Source organism: Pecten maximus, chromosome 19, assembly GCF_902652985.1.
Source record: "Pecten maximus chromosome 19, xPecMax1.1, whole genome shotgun sequence".
NCBI classification, from domain to species: Eukaryota; Metazoa; Mollusca; class Bivalvia; order Pectinida; family Pectinidae; genus Pecten; species Pecten maximus.
Window position 1 is genome coordinate 30106832 of NC_047033.1, and position 18818 is coordinate 30125649.

The following is an 18818-nucleotide window of genomic DNA, read 5'->3' on the forward strand; positions in this document are numbered from 1 at the left end:
TGCCACCCCCTCAATCGCAACATTGGTAAAACCCCTCCCACTTCACCATGCCATCCTCATTGGTAACACCCCCCCCCCCCCCCTTCACCATGCCTTCCTCTTCACACATTGGTACCCCCCCCCCCCCCCCCCCCCACCATACATCCCCCTCCACACATTGGTAGCCCCCCCTCACAATGTCATCCCCCTTCACACATTGGTAGAACCCCTGTATCCTCATCATCTTGCCATTCTTCCCCCCTTTTAACCCCCTCCCCTTCCCCCCTGACCCTGCTGGTAAAACTCTTTTAACCCCACCCTCTCCTCCAGAGGTAAAATCCTTGAACCCCAGAAACTTGAAATACAAAATAAATTCTCTAGCTAGAAATTAAGCTGTTTTTCAAAAGTTAGGTGCTCTTGGTGAAGGTCACATTCAGAAAGTCCACCAACAGGAACAGAAAACTTTGTATTGACCTCACAAAACGGCAGGAAAAAAACTATTAACAAACTTTCCAAGGCATGCACATTTGTTTGTGAGAAAAAATAAAAGAACTATTTTATAAATGATCTATCAAATGTCACCAAGATTTTTGATAAATATTGAACCAGATCTTTCCTATTATTGCAAACATAAGAAATCAAGAAAGATATCTCAAAGTCTGACAGTTATTGTGACTGAATGCTATATAGATGCATACCATCATTACTAGGACTCAAAACTTAAGGCTGTATATGCTACCTTTATCGGACAAAGATTTAAGGAGTTGTGCCTATAGGCTCTGACATGGAGATTTAAGGATGCATGTATGCTACCTTCTAATGACATGGAGTCTTAATTCATTATAGTGTTTTCTTACAGTGGCATTAGACTTAAGGCTATATCCTACCTATCTGTGACAAAGAGACGTTTGGTTGTATTTTTCCTATAGCTATGTTCTTGCAAATTTATGTGCCAATTAAAAACTACACACTGAGAAAATCTTTAGTAAAAATTTGACAATATTTTCAACTGGGCCATTGGAATGTTTGATGTTTATTTTTGGGGCGAGTAGAATAGATAATATAAAGGGGAGATAACTCAAACATTTTTATTTCTAGGAAGTACAGGTGACATCTACTAGTGAAGGGTAGAATTTTTTTTTTTTATTTTATAATAAAATTTCATGATTTCTTGATAACCATTTATTTTTTAACAAATATGAAAATAATGCAAATTGGAAGGAAAGATCTGTTTCCTGAACTAAATCTGTTGTTTTGTAATGGTGACACCAAATGTCAGACCACATCCTTACCCTCCAACAGACGGATGTACCGAACTATAGCTCCTGAAAAAACACACACAATCAATGGAGCTGAGAAACAGAATCTCATATAGGTTCAATCATTTCAAGTCTAAACAATGGAGCTGAGAAATAGAATCTTGTATAGGTTCAATCATTTCAAAACTAATCAATGGAGCTGAGAAATAGAATCTTGTATAGGTTCAATAATTTCAGGTTTATGTTTTGAATTAATGAAAAAAAAAAAAAAAAACCAGAAAACGACAAACAGAAAACTCACCAAATTACCTCAAAAACATACAATTTGAATCCTGGACTTCAAAATGTAACTGGCATATAAAAGTTTTAAAACCTTTGGCAGAAGCCAAGATCAGGAGGTTGTAAATTAGGAGGAGATTATTATGTGGGTTATTAACACTCTCCCCGAGGAGAACTTTTTTGTGTTTATTTAAAAAAAAAACATTAGAAGTGCCAGGTTGATTCGATGACTATTAATAATTCTTGTTTGAAACTAATAATAAAACGTTTAGGATGGACACAAAAAATAAGGGTCGGTACAATTTAAGTATGTATAGGAGACTGGAAACAAACATCGTTTTGGCCTAAGGTATTTCTTTCTTTTGCCATTAGTATAAAGAACCTTTATTGAACAGAAATACAGTGTACAATCTTGACATTTTAAAGTCTTCCAAAAATATCTGTATATATTCAGAAAATTTTCAAATGTATTCAACAACTTAAAATTTTTGCTTCATCATCAAAGGAAATTTAATTACGTGTTGAATTAAATATTTAAAGTTTAAATTTGTTTGTCTTCATTTAATCCGATTTAATGAACGCTCATCTGACAACTGGAAAAATAGAATTAAACAAAGTTTTACCTGTTGCCGACCCGCGGCGCCAACTCTTGGTAAGGTTCCGGAATGGTCATGTAGATCTGTCCGATTTCCTCACCGCCGATGAGTTTCTTGCCCATGTTGGCGTACGGGGATACAAAGGAATTTCCTTTGAATATCCAATTCCCCCGCCAGTCTGTCACCTTATCTTCTTCATCCTCATCCTCCTCCCCCTCCTCATCCTCCTCGAGAATTGGAGCTAGATTCATGGATAACAAATCTGGATCAATTTCGTTAGAATTTAACTCGAAGTCGGAGACATCGAAGTCCGGGAGAGATGCGGTGTGTTCGTGTGCGTAGTCTATGGCAGTACACTTGGTGTAAAAGTCCTGCTGGCTTTCCTCACGATAAACCTGTTCTGGTTCAATTAACGGCTCTTCAATATCACATGGTTCATCCTCTATTACGACTCTTCGTACACGAGGTCGCGGAGAAATGTCACTCAGAAATGATTTAAGTTTTCTTATTTCATTAATTGGATCGACAGGAACTTTTTCATTAGCACAATGTTCCTCTGTAGTATTCGTCTCTTCCTCAAATTTCTCCTCGATCACATCGTCCTTTTCCTCTCTCTTATCAATATTATCATCATCCTCTAACTGAGAGAGCTCTTCACTAGCACTTCTTTTTTGAACTTTGACCTCTCTACTGTCAACCACACCTTTATGATCTTTGATCTCTCTGTGAACTTGTTGACCTGTATGACCTTTAAACTCTAACCCTTCATTTATGTGTTCATCTTCTTGAACTTGGAACTCTTTCGCATTTGTTTGTGTAACATTATCTCGGTGTTCTTCACTTATTTTATCTACATGACCTCTGACCTCACCTTTAGATCTATTTTTATCATAATTCAGGTCACTCTGATGTTTGTAGTCTATGAAATTGTCTGTGCCACTGTGATGTTGATGACCTTTGAACTCTGTAATGTCTGGAGTCACATCCTCCTCTACCACTACGTATGAATTCTGAGGACTATAATTATCAACTTCATCCTCATGTAAAGATTCTGCCTGACCTTGATCAGTGTCAGAGTTTTGTAAAGAGTCTCCGTTACCCTGATCAACAGTACTTGAACTTAATACGGAGTCCTTGTGATCTCTTTCCTCGATGATATTGTTCTGGTGAGGATGCCTCAGCGACTGTAAACCGGTCTCTTTTCTATGGTTCTCTAAAACCTGTCAGAGAAAGTAGAGAAGCTTGAAGACACTTGTGAAACATTAATTACTTTATGTCAATTTAGTGCCCAAACTCCGACTCTGAAAGAAAATCAACTCATTTTAATTTTTCTCAAGACTAAAACATGACAAAATATGAAAAGATAGTAAATTACAAGAATTAGGTGACTGTGACTTAATTATATATTTTGACATGTGATCTCTTAATACAACGGTACTAATATACTTGGGTATCAGGGACCCAACGAGATGTCACATCTTATCAATCTATGATACCACATTTAGGTCGAAGGTCAATATAAAGCTGCATTTCATTCAGCTCCAATCAGATTATATAGGTACCGCCATCATTAAATTGGCTCCGCAATCATTAAATTGGCTCCGCCATTATTAAATTGGCTCCAATCAGATTTGGGGCCGCCATCATTAAATTGGCTCCGCCATTATTAAATTGGCTCCAATCAGATTTGGCACCACCATCTTTAAATTATCCTAATATATTCATATAGAATAGAAGTTATATAATAACACCCAACCAGTGATCAGTGTGATCAGTGTTCAGACACAGTAACTATATAAAAATACCTTAGAGATGACCGCCTGGGCCAGTTGGTCCTCAAATGATTTGTGGCCTTCCGAGTCCTCGTCGGAGAGTGAAGACAAGTCAGAGACGGCTTCGTCTGATGTCTACAATGGAAAATAAAACAGGTAAAACAAGTAAAATAGGTAAATCAGATAAAATAGGTAAAATAGGTAAAACAGTTAAAATAGGTAAAATAGGTAAAACAGGTAAAATAGGTAAAATAGGTAAATCAGGTAAAACAAGTAAATCAGGTAAAATAGATAAAATAGGTATATCAGGTAAAATAGGTAAATAGGTAAATCAGGTAAAATAGGTAAATCAGGTAAAATAGGTAAATCAGGTAAATAGGTAAATGAAATATTCTACTTGTATCAAAATATGTATGTGGTTTAAAAAATCATTTTGTAACATAATTTATGAAAATATTGAACTAAAAGTTGAATTGTATAGATTTCAGTTCCCTATAGATAACTATCTAGCTGTGAAAAACTTATAGCCGACTAATCACACAATTATTGCTAACTCAGTTAATATAGAGTTAATATATAGACATCAGAAAAAAAAAACTGAAAATAAACTAAATTCTATCCAGTTATTGCTACCTACCACTAGTAATTAAAGACGGCAGTAAAAAAATGAAAACATACTAAATTGTATCCAGTTATTGCTACCTACTACTAGTTATTAAAGACGGCAGTAAAATACTGAAAACAGACTAAATTGTATCCAGTTATTGCTACCTACTACTAGTTATTAAAGACGGCAGTAAAATACTGAAAACAGACTAAATTTTATCTAGTTATTGCTACCTACCGCTAGTAATTAAAGACGGCAGTAAAAAACTGTAAAAAGACTAAATTTTATCCAGTTATTGCTACCTACTACTAGTTATTAAAGACGGCAGTGAAATACTGAAAACAGACTAAATTTTATCTAGTTATTGCTACATAGTTATTTATGATAGACAGCAGTAAAGACAACCTGAAACCACATATAGCTCTATATCTAATTCTATATAGTGATGCCACATTTAGATGCCACATTTAGATGCCACATTTAGATGCCATATTGAAGGTAAACTTACTGTTTTTACATTTTGTAGTTATTTACATCAATCCAAAGTGTTCAGACTACAACTCTTCAATGGACAGTTATCTTGGCCATTTTACCAGACTTCACCAACACGATATCATTTTAAATGGCACCTGGGTCCTGCTCCGAATTATCAGAGTGTCACAGATAACCAAATACACAAACATTCGCCTGACCCGGAGTCATGATCTCTACCGATATCAGAAATACCACTCCATAATACTTGGTGTTTGCAGTAAATATAATCTTTTTCTGAACTTTTCGATGACAGATAAACCTCACATTTAAATACCCGTCCAAAGGAAAACCTCATGTAACTATACCTCATGATTGAAAATCTTATGTAATATATATATCAAACTAACATTTAAAAACTATGTAAATCTAATACAATTAATTCTGTACGCCATTAATAGCTAGTAACTTATTATACTATTTGATAAGTGCTACTGAATACCATTACACTAAATACGCTAATGGGCGGTCTCCTAACACAAGTGGTTAATTCCTAAGATGGATGTTTGTTTGCTGGGTTTATTGCCCCGTGAACAGCCAGGGTCATTTTGAGGCAGGGTCTCCTTGTAGTAGTTGGTGACTTCCTCACTTAACAAGCATGTTATTCCATGTAATTAGGGCAAAGTGTCTTGCTCAAGGACACAACCAAAACAGCACAGATTGATCTATTGTTGTCCTGTTATATGGATTTTCTCTACAGGTGGTCTCATTACAAAGGTGACCTCTTAACAATTGGCCCCTCAATACAGGTGGTCTCTTTAAAAAGGTGGCCTCTTCATGCAATTGACCCTTTAATGCAGGTGGTCTATTAAAAAGGTGGCATCTTAGTGTAATTGGCTTCTTAATGCAGGTGGTCTCATAAAAAAGGTGGCCTCTTCATGCAATTGACCCTTTAATGCAGGTGGTCTATTGAAAATGTGGCATTTTAGTGTAATTGGCTTCTTAATACAGGTGGTCTCATTAAAAAGGTTGCATCTTAGTGTAATTGACCCTTTAATGCAGGTAGTCTATTAAAAAGGTTGCATCTTAGTGTAATTGGCCTCTTAATACAAGTGGTCTCATTAAAAAGGTGGCACCTTAGTGTAATTGGCTTCTTAATACAGGTGGTCTCTTTTAAAAGGTGACCTCTTAGTGCAATCCGCCCTTTAATACAGGTGGTCTCTTAATACAGGTGGTCTCTTTAAAAAGGTGGTCTCTTAATACAGGTTTTCTCTTAATACATGTGACCTCTTTACACAATTGTTCTCTTGATTAATACAGGTGGTCTCTTTAAAAAGGTGGTTTCTTAATACAGGTTTTCTCTTAATATTGGTGGTCTCTTTAAAATGTGGTCTCTAATTAATTTAACAGGTGTTCTTTAATAGAGGTGAGTTTTTTTTTCACCTATTCATTAAATTAGAGAAGTCCCTATTTTGAAGTAAGACTTGGTAATTTTAAGCTTAATCTTACATGTCAATGCTCTCTTCAGTAATTAGTTAGGGTCACACAGCATACAGACAGAACATTGAATTATATACATTGATCTTGTTATGTACTTAGAAATATTTCAATAATTTATTTTTGATGAATTGTGTCATCGTTGAAATTTTTGTAAGATTTCCCCAATGAGAAATGCCGGGTAGTTGAATTGATTCTATGTATGTAGTTTGAGGTGAGAATACTACATACCTGGCCACGTATACCTCAGCATTATCGAAGGCTTCTGTATGACATATCAGTAGATATCTAATTCCTACTGGAGGACAAATTGATCTATGATATCCAATTACTCCATGCTATCTATATAGAGTGGCCAGCTCTTATCTTTACAGCAAACATTACCCGATATAAGTACCAGCAGGAGTTGTTTCCCCTGTTTGTTTGTGTGTTGGGGAAACGACACGCAGATGACAATTTGACTCGATCTACATACACATGGAATTTGTTGTTGAATTTGATTTAAATTCTGGATGTAAACTATTTATCTTATGCAAGGCTGTTAATTGACTCAGAAAAAAATTATAAAAAAAAGTTAAAACTTTATTTAAGATTTTTTTCTCACTAAATTACATTATAGGTTTACATGTATGTCATCACTTCAATCGGAGCCAGATAGAGTTGTTAAGCTTATATAGCTTGTTTCTAAATTGTTGTAAGATAACTCAAGTTTGGTGGTTTATTATGTATGATGAGTGTTTTTTTAGTTTTGATCCATATGGTATAAAAATGTTGGGACGTTCAACTACTTACCAAGTCAATGGACTCTCCGAGACTGTTTTCAACGAGTTTAGAAACTAAATGTCGGACTTTGTCAGATGTGGCTTCTGTTGAATGGTTTGAGTTATTATCAAAACCTGCAGAAAACAGAGATTTTTTAAAAGTTGGTCTACCATACAATACTAGATACAGAAGGGAAAAGTTGGTGCCAGATGGATGCTGTATAGCCAAACATCAGGGAGTGGAGAAACACTGAAACAAAAGGAAAAGCAACAACAGAAACAGGGCCGGGGAGAAACACATTTTCTTTCTAATTCAATAAATTTTTAAGGTTAAAATTTGGCAAAAAATTGCTGTTTGAATTATTTTTTTGATATGTTAACTTGTATATCATAAAGTTGGTACTTACTTTCGATGGCCAGTTCCAAACGTTGCGACACGCCTACCAATAACTCTCGTAATCGTCCGGTATAGGTAACCATTACCCCTCCATCTGGGAAAATAAATGTCAACATTTTGGTTTTAAATCCAAACAGTAACATGTCAGTACAAAAAATAGTGTTAAATACTATGTTACTAAAGTATAACCATGCTTATCAACTTCTGCCAATTTTCAAAATTCAAAATAATGTGTGCGATCAAAATGTCAAGTTTAAAAAAAAGTAATTATTGACCTATTTGTGACTTATTCTGGATCCTGAACAACTTGTTATTAGGAAAGCTCACGATTATCTTAACTTGTATAATATGTATATTATATATACCAGGTACCTTAACCTAACACATATTTTACCCGGATAGGCTGTGAACTATACAGAGGGCAGATTGTGGAATAGTCTCTGTTACGGATGCATGTATTGGCTAGCATACTTGATTGTTGGCCAATGAAAAATGATGTTATGTCTCTGGTAATTTGGAAGTTTTTACCAACATGAATACAAGATATGTGATAAATAGAATCTTACACTCTTGTTGATGTGGAACAAACTTGCAATATTAAAGTTACCAACTTGTTCAATAAACTCTGTATCATATTGACACTCATACAAGATCCTCTTTATATTTTCAGACTTTCAGAACTAGTTCCTTACATGATGTGCTGTAGGTCACTCCATTCGGAGACTGGTTCTGGAGAGACAATTGGAGTTCCGATAATAATCCGCTGAATCGTGTCTCAAACTTCTTTTCTTCTGCGTCTTTTGTAGAGAGAAAGGCTTCCTTGTATATATCTGAAAGTACATAAAAGTTCACTTTAAGATGGGTCAGTAAAGAGAGGTGTCTTCATAGGGAGGTGTCTTCATAGGGAAATGTCTTCATAGGGAGGTGCCTTTAAATGGGAGGTGTCTTCAAAGGGAGGTGTCTTCATAAGGATGTGTCAGTATAGGGAGGTGTCTATATTGAGGTGACAGTATATAAAGGTGTTTTAATAGTAAGGTATCAGTATAGGGAGGTATCAGTATACACAGGTGTCGGTATAGAGAGATGTCAGTATAGAAAGATTTCAGTATAGGTAGGTAGTACACTACTTTGTATCTTTACAGGGAGATGTCAGTATAGGGAGGTGTCAGTTTAGGGAGGTGTCAGTATAGGGAGGTAGTGCACAGCCAATTTAGATAAGTATGTGTCCTTTTGTAGAAAAGTATCAGGAAAGGACGAGGTTTATACGTACTGGGATCAAATTAACAAAGTTATTATCAAATTTCAGGTTTATTGCCACCCAAGATGATTATTAATATCAAAGGAATGTGAGAATTATGGGTAATTTATATGTCTCATCTGTCCTACATTGTCAGTACAGTAAGTAAATCCACAAAAAGAAATCTGTTTTTTTACCTAAAAACAACCAAACACTTCCTCACCATGTTGATACAATAAAGTTTGTAAGCACCTTGTATTCCTTATAATGGATATATGTAAATATTGAGGTAAATTATAAAATAAATAGCAATTTCAATTTTCTAAAAAAATCAATCAATCTAAAATAATCTAAATATGGCATTTTTACCCTGAAAAATTACTCTTCCTTGAGTATGAGAAAATAGAAAATCTGATATAATATTAAACTTTTTCTAATTGAACTTAATATATATTGTATCAACTTATTTTTCAGCCGATTGGATATATGCATTAATTATATAATTAACATGCAATATTTGATACAATAATTTTTCAAAATCTCAGTTTTAATTCGCAATTTTAAATGCAACACTTTCATTGTAATAAAAAACAAAGGTTACATCTAAAATTGTCTAAGTCCAAAAAAAAAGTTATCAAAAGTTTACATTCATAAATTTTAAGTTTTCAAAAAGGAACAAAAAAGTTATAACTTTTTATAATTTTTTTTGGCATGGGAATCTATAAATTTAAAGCATGTGTGTTGAGATATCTAATATATACTACAATTAAATTATATTCCAGGGTTTCAGATACCACTACATGTAGATACTGTTGGAGAAACTATAGTTGAGCTATGATAGATACAGAAGTTGTAAGTCCATGCATGCATCTTTATTTGAGAATGCATGGATAAAATCAAGTGGTATACAGGTATACAACTGTACATTAATAACATTGATATTGATACTTTAATAGGTAAAACTTAATTATCATATTACTGTTCTATGTCCCTATACGTATTAATTGCCAGGGAATTTATATATACATATATATATATATGACGATTCGATCGAAGGAAGACAACTTTTTCATCTTCCTCATCATACATAAGAATATTATATATAGTTCTTAAAATCTATAACTACCCGAGACAACAGAAAACTATTTAATTGTCAATTAACAGCATTATCAGTTATATTTACTTTCCCCACTTAAAACCAAATGTTGTAGTATGTATATATATATACATACAGTGATATATGTAGTATCAATTAAAAATTCACTGACAGTGAATTGTTTTAAAAGTTCAATTGTGGGGGTGGTCCGAGTTCAATTGTGGGGGTCGTTATGCACACAGCGATGACATCATATAAATGTATATAGTATAGGCTTGAATGATTTCAATAAAATTTGCTCTGAAGCAACACCAGATGGAAGATAAAAATAGACACAGAAAAGATTACCTCTCAGATCCAACTCCTTTATAATGTACTGGCCACATTGTTCCTGGTGAATGAAACTCCACGATTTACAAATGGTCGTGAAATTCTGTTGCACATAAATCTGTGATTTTTCCAAATTTGGCTTATTATTTGAACTGAAAATCCGTAGGAGGTTCCCCATTTTTTACAGTGATTTTACTGCATGCACTGACCAGGTTGGTGATTTCTGACTATAAATAATCTGTAATATTACTTGTCACCTTTAATGACCGAGAGGCACCAGAGGGGTTATTTATTAATTCATGTTTATAATTAAAATAAAGTAATAAACTTTTTTCTGTTTACAGTTTCTTATCATTTTAAAATTTCAATCCTCAAAAGTTTATTTCTTATAATGAAAAAAAAAGAAAGTTTTATTAAATGAAGAGAAAATCCACACTATAATGATTATGCTAATAACTGTACCCCTTTTGGTGCCCCTTACCTCTGGATCTGATACTGTAATACATGTACTCCTAATAAAGGTATTGTGTTTTTTTTTACCTGTGGTGAGGGGCAGGTGAGCATACCTATCTGTACAACTGTACTCACACCTGGGTATACAGGTTTGAGTGACACCTTAATTTGTAAAGCCTATCAAACCAGTATTTACAAATTGTTTTCCTTCTTTACACCAACATACAAATTATCCGCCATTCATGCTTCAGGGTATAATTATCAGTCATAAGACAACTATAGCCTTTCAAAGCAAAACACTTAATTGCCAACCCAAGCTCGACCTTATTAAGGAAAAATGGAGACACAGAATCCTAGATCTAAATGAAAATGGATTATGTTTTCTTCCGCTCACCTTTGCTGATATTTTCAAGTATTTTTTTATTATAAAATATTGGTTAATTCATTTATAATCAAGTTCAAGAAAGATAATTATATTAAATTGATTATAACAACTCTTCGATTTAAAATTAAAATGTTTTAAAAAATAAATATAGAGGCCACTTCTAAAAAGTGAGCCGTTATTTCGCTACATATTGTTTTCAGGTTTTTATTTCGACATTTAAGGTAGCTAAACACAGCAAACAGAGCTCACAGCATGGAGATTAGAATAAACAAAGTGTATATTTGTATGAAGAAGGATCGAGGGTTAACTAGCACACTGATGCTTGTCCGAGTATTGACAGTGAAGGCAAAAATGAAAATTATCATTAAAAAAAATCTTCATCAAATCATAGTTCTTAAAATCCAATTACTCAAGACAAAATTAATTAACAGAAAACTTAAAATATTGTCAATTAACAGCATTATCAGATATATCTACTTTCCCCACTTAAAACCAAATGTTGTAGTATGTTTATATATATGTAATGATGTAAAATGGAAATGATGATCATATCATAAACCGTCGTTTTTTCTATTAATAAAACGCCATTGAAAAACAATTTTTTATCTTATGAATGTGTTAATTTGTTCCTCCTGTTGTAGTTTCAACTATCATAGGTTTTGCTTGCTCGCAATTCTGAAGATCCTGTATAAAGTTAATCAATGGCGCAATTATCAAATATAATTATTTTAAGGTAATTGTCAAAAAAATACATGTAGTTTAGTTATAATTTTGTAGATTCATTTTTTAGCTGTCAATTGATTTTGTTTTTGTATTAATTGTTCATGGTTATAATGTGAGGTTTTGTATGTTTATAATTTTATATTTGCAATAATTTAGGTCAACGTTATATTACTGATATAGGTCAGTACAATGTTAATTTGAAATTTTGCTCTATGGGTTTCTTGGCCGTCTGCATGTCTAAACTTTAGCACAGACATTCTACATGATCTTTATTAAGGAGGTACTAGGTTACAATGGTAAATAGTTTTATGTAAGGGAGATAAGCCGAATTAATCGGCCTCAGATTGTCTAATACTTACATAATAAATAGTTTATGGCTTATATCTCACTTACGTACAACACAAGTATGGATTAAGTTAGGAGCGAAACCCATTCTAATACAAACACAAAATGGGACATGTGTTGACTTGTGATAATGCCCTTGCAGTTAGATTGCTTCTAGATTGCAAAGTAAATTGCCACAAAATACTTTCATTCTTGGTAGTAGCTGGTGGCTACCCGAATGAACAACATACATGTTCATTCTTGGTAGTAGCTGGTGGCTAACTCACTGAACAACATACATGTTCATTCTTGGTAGTAGCTGGTGGATACCTCACTGAACAACATACATGTTCATTCTTGGTTGTAGCTGGTGGATACCTCACTGAACAACATACATGTTCATTCTTGGTCGTAGCTGGTGGATACCTCACTGAACAACATACATGTTCATTCTTGGTAGTAGCTTGTGGCTACCTCACTGAACAACATATAGGTTCATTCTTGGTAGTAGCTGGTGGCTACCTCACTGAACAACATATAGGTTCATTCTTGGTAGTAGCTGGTGGATACCTCACTGAACAACATACATGTTCATTCTTGGCTGTAGCTGGTGGATACCTCACTGAACAACATACATGTTCATTCTTGGTTGTAGCTGGTGGATACCTCACTGAACAACATACATGTTCATTCTTGGAAGTAGCTTGTGGCTACCTCACTGAACAACATACATGTTCATTCTTGGTAGTAGCTGGTGGCTACCTCACTGAACAATATACATGTTCATTCTTGGTAGTAGCTGGTGGCTACCTCACTGAACAACTGCTATCTAATGGAATAACTTGTCCATATAAGGACTACTCCAAGGCAGTCCTGAATTGTTCCTGATCTATTGAGTTTCTGAAGAAACATAACAAAGAGAAAGGGTTCGAACCTAACACCTCAGATATTGTCCCCTGTTGTCCAAAATTTACTGCATTATCATGATCCTTGTAAGAAGCCCCGGGGAGCAATCATGTAAATTAGGGATTAATTGTACGGTACTTAACACAAGAAAATAAAATGGAATATCATTTGAATCTTCACTGATGTTTGTTTGTTTTTTTGTTAATGTTTTACGGCCCATCGACAACGTTACTAGGGTCATTCAGGGCCAAACGACCCTAGAATTTTCACTGAGCTGCAATAGTTATGGTTGGGCTTAAAATTACCAGACACCGTGATATATATACTGTCTGATATGAAATAAGCTACAAGTAAATCTCACCTCGGGTTCCCTCATCCTGATTTTGTGTATTTTTTTCCTCCAAACGAGTGTTTTCATTGGTTGTCTGGACAGGAGTGACGACAACCGGGGGCTGGGGTTTAGTAAATAGATCGCTCTCAAACTGTGGCGGGGGCGGCAATACTGGATCAACTGAAAATACATAAAATATCAAAAATTATAATATACAGTTATTCTACTTGATTATATTGCTAACAGTGTAAATCCAATATGCCTCAGAACTAAGGCGGCATAAAAAAAACTCAGGACATAAGTAAAAAAAAAATAAAATAAAAAAAAAATGAACAAGTGAACAAATAGTAAAGTTAAAAAAAACGAAGATATTTAGATGTTTATTAATATAAAATTCATCATTTCAGGTATGTGTGTAAATATTTTTGTAGCCTATGACGATTATTGGATGTGAAATGTTAAGATTTAAATACAATCAATCATCTCACAATGAATTATGAGCCTTTAATTTCCTGAGTACAAAGTACAAATTACACCTGAAATTATAACACTTCAAAACAAAATGTTTCATAATTGATTGTATTTCTATATTTCATATTCTCCAGACATTTAATAGTATTTCTTAAGAATTCATCAGATACTTAAGTGTTCTGATCAGCCACACATATATATCATATGGTGTATAAATCACAGACCTGTTCTTATACACAAATCGGGAATAATATCTGTGGTTTAGACAATCATGGGAGATAACTCTTGCGACATTAACAGTTTTCCTCCACTGGGTACTGTACCTATAGAGGCTTCACTGATGATCAATAGGACGATATAAAATACTGAACAGTACAAATTCATCGCCGTTGTCAGAACTTTCACCATTAAATCTGTGACAATGAATATATCCCATATCAGTGATTTTAACTGACCATTGAAATTTTTTAGGTATCCAATATCAATCACAAAACAGAATATATAAAAGAAATTTGTGATGGACAGATAAGACAAAGGGTTAAACTTTATGCCTTTAATTTGGTTAACAATTGCGAGGACATTCAGAGAAGTAGTTGTTATGATTACATTTTTGCTCTATTTTTTCAGTAATATAAGACATCATCTATCTCTGCCCTGGAGATCATTGTTCACATTTTTGTATCGGTCACCAGCTGTAATATATATATACGGTGTCCTCACACCGGTCACCAGCTGTATTAGGTGTCCTCACACTTGCGTAGTGTTTACAATGCTTACAGCATTGTACTTTAAAATCAGAAAGATGGCACTGGTGTTGTAAAGATCTCCGGAAATCAAACACTTTGAATCTGTAGAATGTGCCGAGTAAACAAATATACTTAAAGTGTAATACCAAAATACTGATGTTAATAGTTAGGGTTTATATTAAAATGTCAGAAATAATTTAATAATTCCATGTATAATAAATAAGCTTAGATTAAACATCTAGCAATCTATTTTGTAATGAGAAAAATAATCACTGATCCTTTTAAATTTGACTGAACACAATTTCAAAATCAATAATGCCAGGAAAAAGTTATAAAATGGTGATATACTTTAAATTTAATTTTAAATTGTTGACAAATGAAATCCTCCAAAACAATATAACTTTAAACTACATATACATACAGATTTTATTGTAAATAATCCCAAAAAAATTAATAAAGTTTAAATCAAGAAACAGGATGACCTCAGAAATCTAAAATCATTTTCCAATACTTGCCAACATTATTTTTTTACGGGAGATTCAAGTGTTATATGTTTCAATCATAAGAAAATTAAATATCAAGACGTCCTTCAAGCAAAGAAAAATCTAAATCAATAGAAAAGCAAATATCTGAAGACGTCCTTTAGACGAACAAAAATTTAAATATTTTGGGTTATACCTTTTCTTCTTGACAAATTAAAATTATAAAAAAAAATATGTCATGAACACTGAGAAGTTTAAAACTGATAATTTATAGCTAATAACTAGGTAGAAATCCTTGATATCCTGACCAACCCTAAGATCCGACGTACCATTTAAGAAATATGTTAATGACTCTCAGCATTAAATTTCAGATCTAAGAAAGAATAGCCATGTTGCACTCTTTATTTTTTTGGACCAAGTCATAACTAAATCTAAGATTCAAAATTAGGAGTTTTCCATCCTTAATATGGAAGTCAGAAAGTAGTTTTCCCATCTTGTTCCAATACTGTTCCAATTAATTTTTCCACAGCTTTTATTTAAAGTCACTGATTTTTTTAATTGTAATCCAAGCATTCCTTAATTCCATTCATATTTTCACTGTGTATAAAGTCAAGGTTCCTAGTTTTTTTTGTTACAATCATCACAGCACCAAAGATTCTATTTTATGTAAATGTTTATCAGCATAGAGGACTTGGTATTTTATCATAATGTATTTACAACAGCACTAATGTGTGTGACAACCCAATGTCTGTCTAATGGTATAAGAATATATACAAATAGACATTCTTGTATCAAATAAATAAAAATATGAAAATTTATAACAAGAAATGTTTTATGAAAACGCTGCTTAAAAACAAATGCATGTCATAACAAAATACGATCAAGTTACACTACAAACACATCAGTTGAAAAAAAGGTAAATTATCCTGGCATTAAGATTAAGATATTAAAAACAAAGGGCAATAACTCTTTTAAAGATTTTCAAACCAAAATGTGGGCCAGGAAAGAAGAAACATATTCAAATTATCATAAACATCTCACCATGTTTGAAAGAGATCGGTTGGAGCCTGAGAGAGGCGATCTACTTAAATTAGAAAAAAAGTTACGACCGACAGACAGATCAGGATGGAAAATAGTAACCATATGTGTAATTAATTAAATCTGGTCAAATTTTGACATGTTTAAAAATATTATTACAACTAACATGTAGTACAAGTTGTGAAGAATTCCATGTATGTTAAAAATGACACCTCCCTTGTTTTTTGTGAACTTAAATAATGAAATTTATTCCAGCGTTCCCACCTAATTTACATATCCCATCAATCACAGGTACACCCCGGCCACAAGGAGCAGATCATAAAACTGATCTTAAATGATTTGTTTTACATCAATGATCAGACATTAACAGTTGAACCAACAATATCTAGTCAGGCTGATTAATTGGAATTCAAACTACGTTGTATCCGACGTCATATCAGACTTCAAAATATCAAAACAAAATTCCAGCTCAACATAGTTTTTAAAACGACAGACTTGTTGGTAATGAATATTCATGAGATATTTAACAACTATAAGACATGACCTAGTTTCCCTGCTTTTAAATGTTTATACTCGTTAAAATCTGTGTCAATCATACACATCTTGTCAACAACCCTCAAAAGGATTGTCATAATGGAAAAAATATTGAAAACATTTTTCAAAACAACCCCATCAATTAGGATGGCTTGTCAGGTACATAGGTGCTGGCTCAACCAACAAGCTTTATAATGTATAACACAAAATATCGGTGGATGACTTATTTTCGTGGTTGTACTGTACCATTTGACACTGTTATGTGTTCTATACCAAAAACTATCTCACATTGCTGTTCAATTGATGTATTTCTAACTTACAAATGTATAACCATATATTATGTATATATGCAAAGGATGAATAATAAATATTTCAAAACTGAAAAAAGATTTTTTGATAGTTTATGAATTCAGGAACAGCATTTCATGGAACTGTCTATAAACCAAATTTTTATAGTCTAGTACATCCATCATTTCAATACTGTAAACTTGTGTCATTCATTTTTGTAGTTTCCAACCAGGAAAACCACAAACATAACACACCAATGCCTTATACATGTAAAGCTATATCACTGCAGATGATATTACCTGTAACTGTTACCTAAGTATTTCTGAAGCTTAAACTGGAAATCTACAGTACTGGTTACCTACTATACCCAATACTTGCTTCAATGAAACATCAAATATTCTGAAGATTACATATAAATGGTAAATCTATACTACTCAACAGTATCTGCTTCAATGAAACTTCAAATATTCTGAAGTTTACGTATATTTGTTTGTTTGTTTTTGTTTAACGTCCTACTAACAGCCAGGGTCATTTAAGGACGTGCCAGGTTTGGAGGTGGAGGAAAGCTGGAGTACCCGGAGAAAAACCACCGACCTACGGTCAGTACCTGGCAACTGCCCCACGTAGGTTTCGAACTCGCAACCCAGTGGTGGAGGGCTAGTGTTAAAGTGTCGGGACACGTATAAAAGGGAAACCTACACTATACCGAGTACTTGCTTCAATGAAACAAAAAATAATCTACACTACCCATGAGTACATGCTTCAATGAAACATCAAATATTCTAAAGTTTCCATATAAATGGGAAAGCTAAATAATACTACCCAGTACCTGCTAGGATGAAACGTTAAACGTTACTGCAGATTTCTCCACCCATTCCTGACAAATCATGTGTGATACTTACCTAGATCATAAGGATAAAGCTACCAATATCTACCTTAATTAATCTCTCATGGTAGATATCCTAAAGTTAGTCAGTAAAAAATATACAGGTCTTCGTTGATCCTCAGAATTGTGATTTGGGGATTTTTTTCTGGAATGTGCAACAACAGAGAGTAGGAATCGTATCTACGTTGTATGAATTACATTTCAGTTCAATAAGTTACAGTGGAACTTCGTTAACTCAATGTCGACGGGACCACGAGAAAACTTCCAGTTATCCGAGTATTCGACAATTTCTTTCATGAATTTATGAAACACTTATAATTGTGTATAATAATCGGTAGAATTGTAGTGCCGATACAAACGAAATTTCGATGTTGAAAAAATGTCGGCGTTTACCACCGATCGTTGGGACACAAAAATGATACTTCAAGTTATTCGATCATTTTAAGTAGGATTTTTATTGTTGGGACCAAATTTTCACTTCGTATTATCCGAGTTTTTCGAGTTTTCCAAATTCAAGTTTTCGGAGTTTTTTTTACTATGATAAAGAGAGAATTTGGCAGGGAATGATGAAGTACTTCGAGTTAAGCGGGGTATTCGAGTTTTCCGAGTCCGAGTTAATGAAGTTCCACTGTATTAAATTATGAGATTTTTTAGAAGAGTGTGACAAAAAAGTTATCAAATTTTGTGGAGATTTACCATAATGATCTGATATCATTGTTATGTAACTTTGACCTGGAATATTGACCTATATCCAGGTAGGTAGATATATACAGGTGATAAACATTCAGGTATACACACGTAAACACGTCTGATCTCTCCTGTCAAAGGATTTGTATGATATTGACAAAAAATATCTGCTTTTTAATGCAGATTGAAGGGAGGGTCTTGTTAAGCTTATAAATGTTGGGATTATTTGAAACTGTTATCCGTTAAATTTGCATTACCGAAATAGTGAGGTAACTGTGATTCT

The 18818-nt window shown here is 33.7% G+C and overlaps 1 protein-coding gene across 3 annotated transcripts in view; it reads right to left on the bottom strand.

Moving 5' to 3' along the window:
* The window catches only part of LOC117318172 (titin homolog), a 142062-nt gene that overhangs the window by 30537 nt on the left and 92707 nt on the right, over positions 1–18818 (bottom strand). For 2 of the 3 annotated variants that reach the window (XM_033873193.1, XM_033873194.1), the window contains 6 exons: positions 13434–13583; positions 8311–8448; positions 7629–7712; positions 7253–7356; positions 3919–4020; positions 2141–3333 (listed from right to left, as the gene is read on the bottom strand). In XM_033873193.1, coding sequence (XP_033729084.1) covers positions 2141–3333; positions 3919–4020; positions 7253–7356; positions 7629–7712; positions 8311–8448; positions 13434–13583 — 1771 coding nt within the window. Of the gene's footprint in view, positions 1–2140; positions 3334–3918; positions 4021–7252; positions 7357–7628; positions 7713–8310; positions 8449–10299; positions 10583–13433; positions 13584–18818 lie in introns of those variants that run through there. The other variant, XM_033873195.1, reaches the window with a different exon arrangement.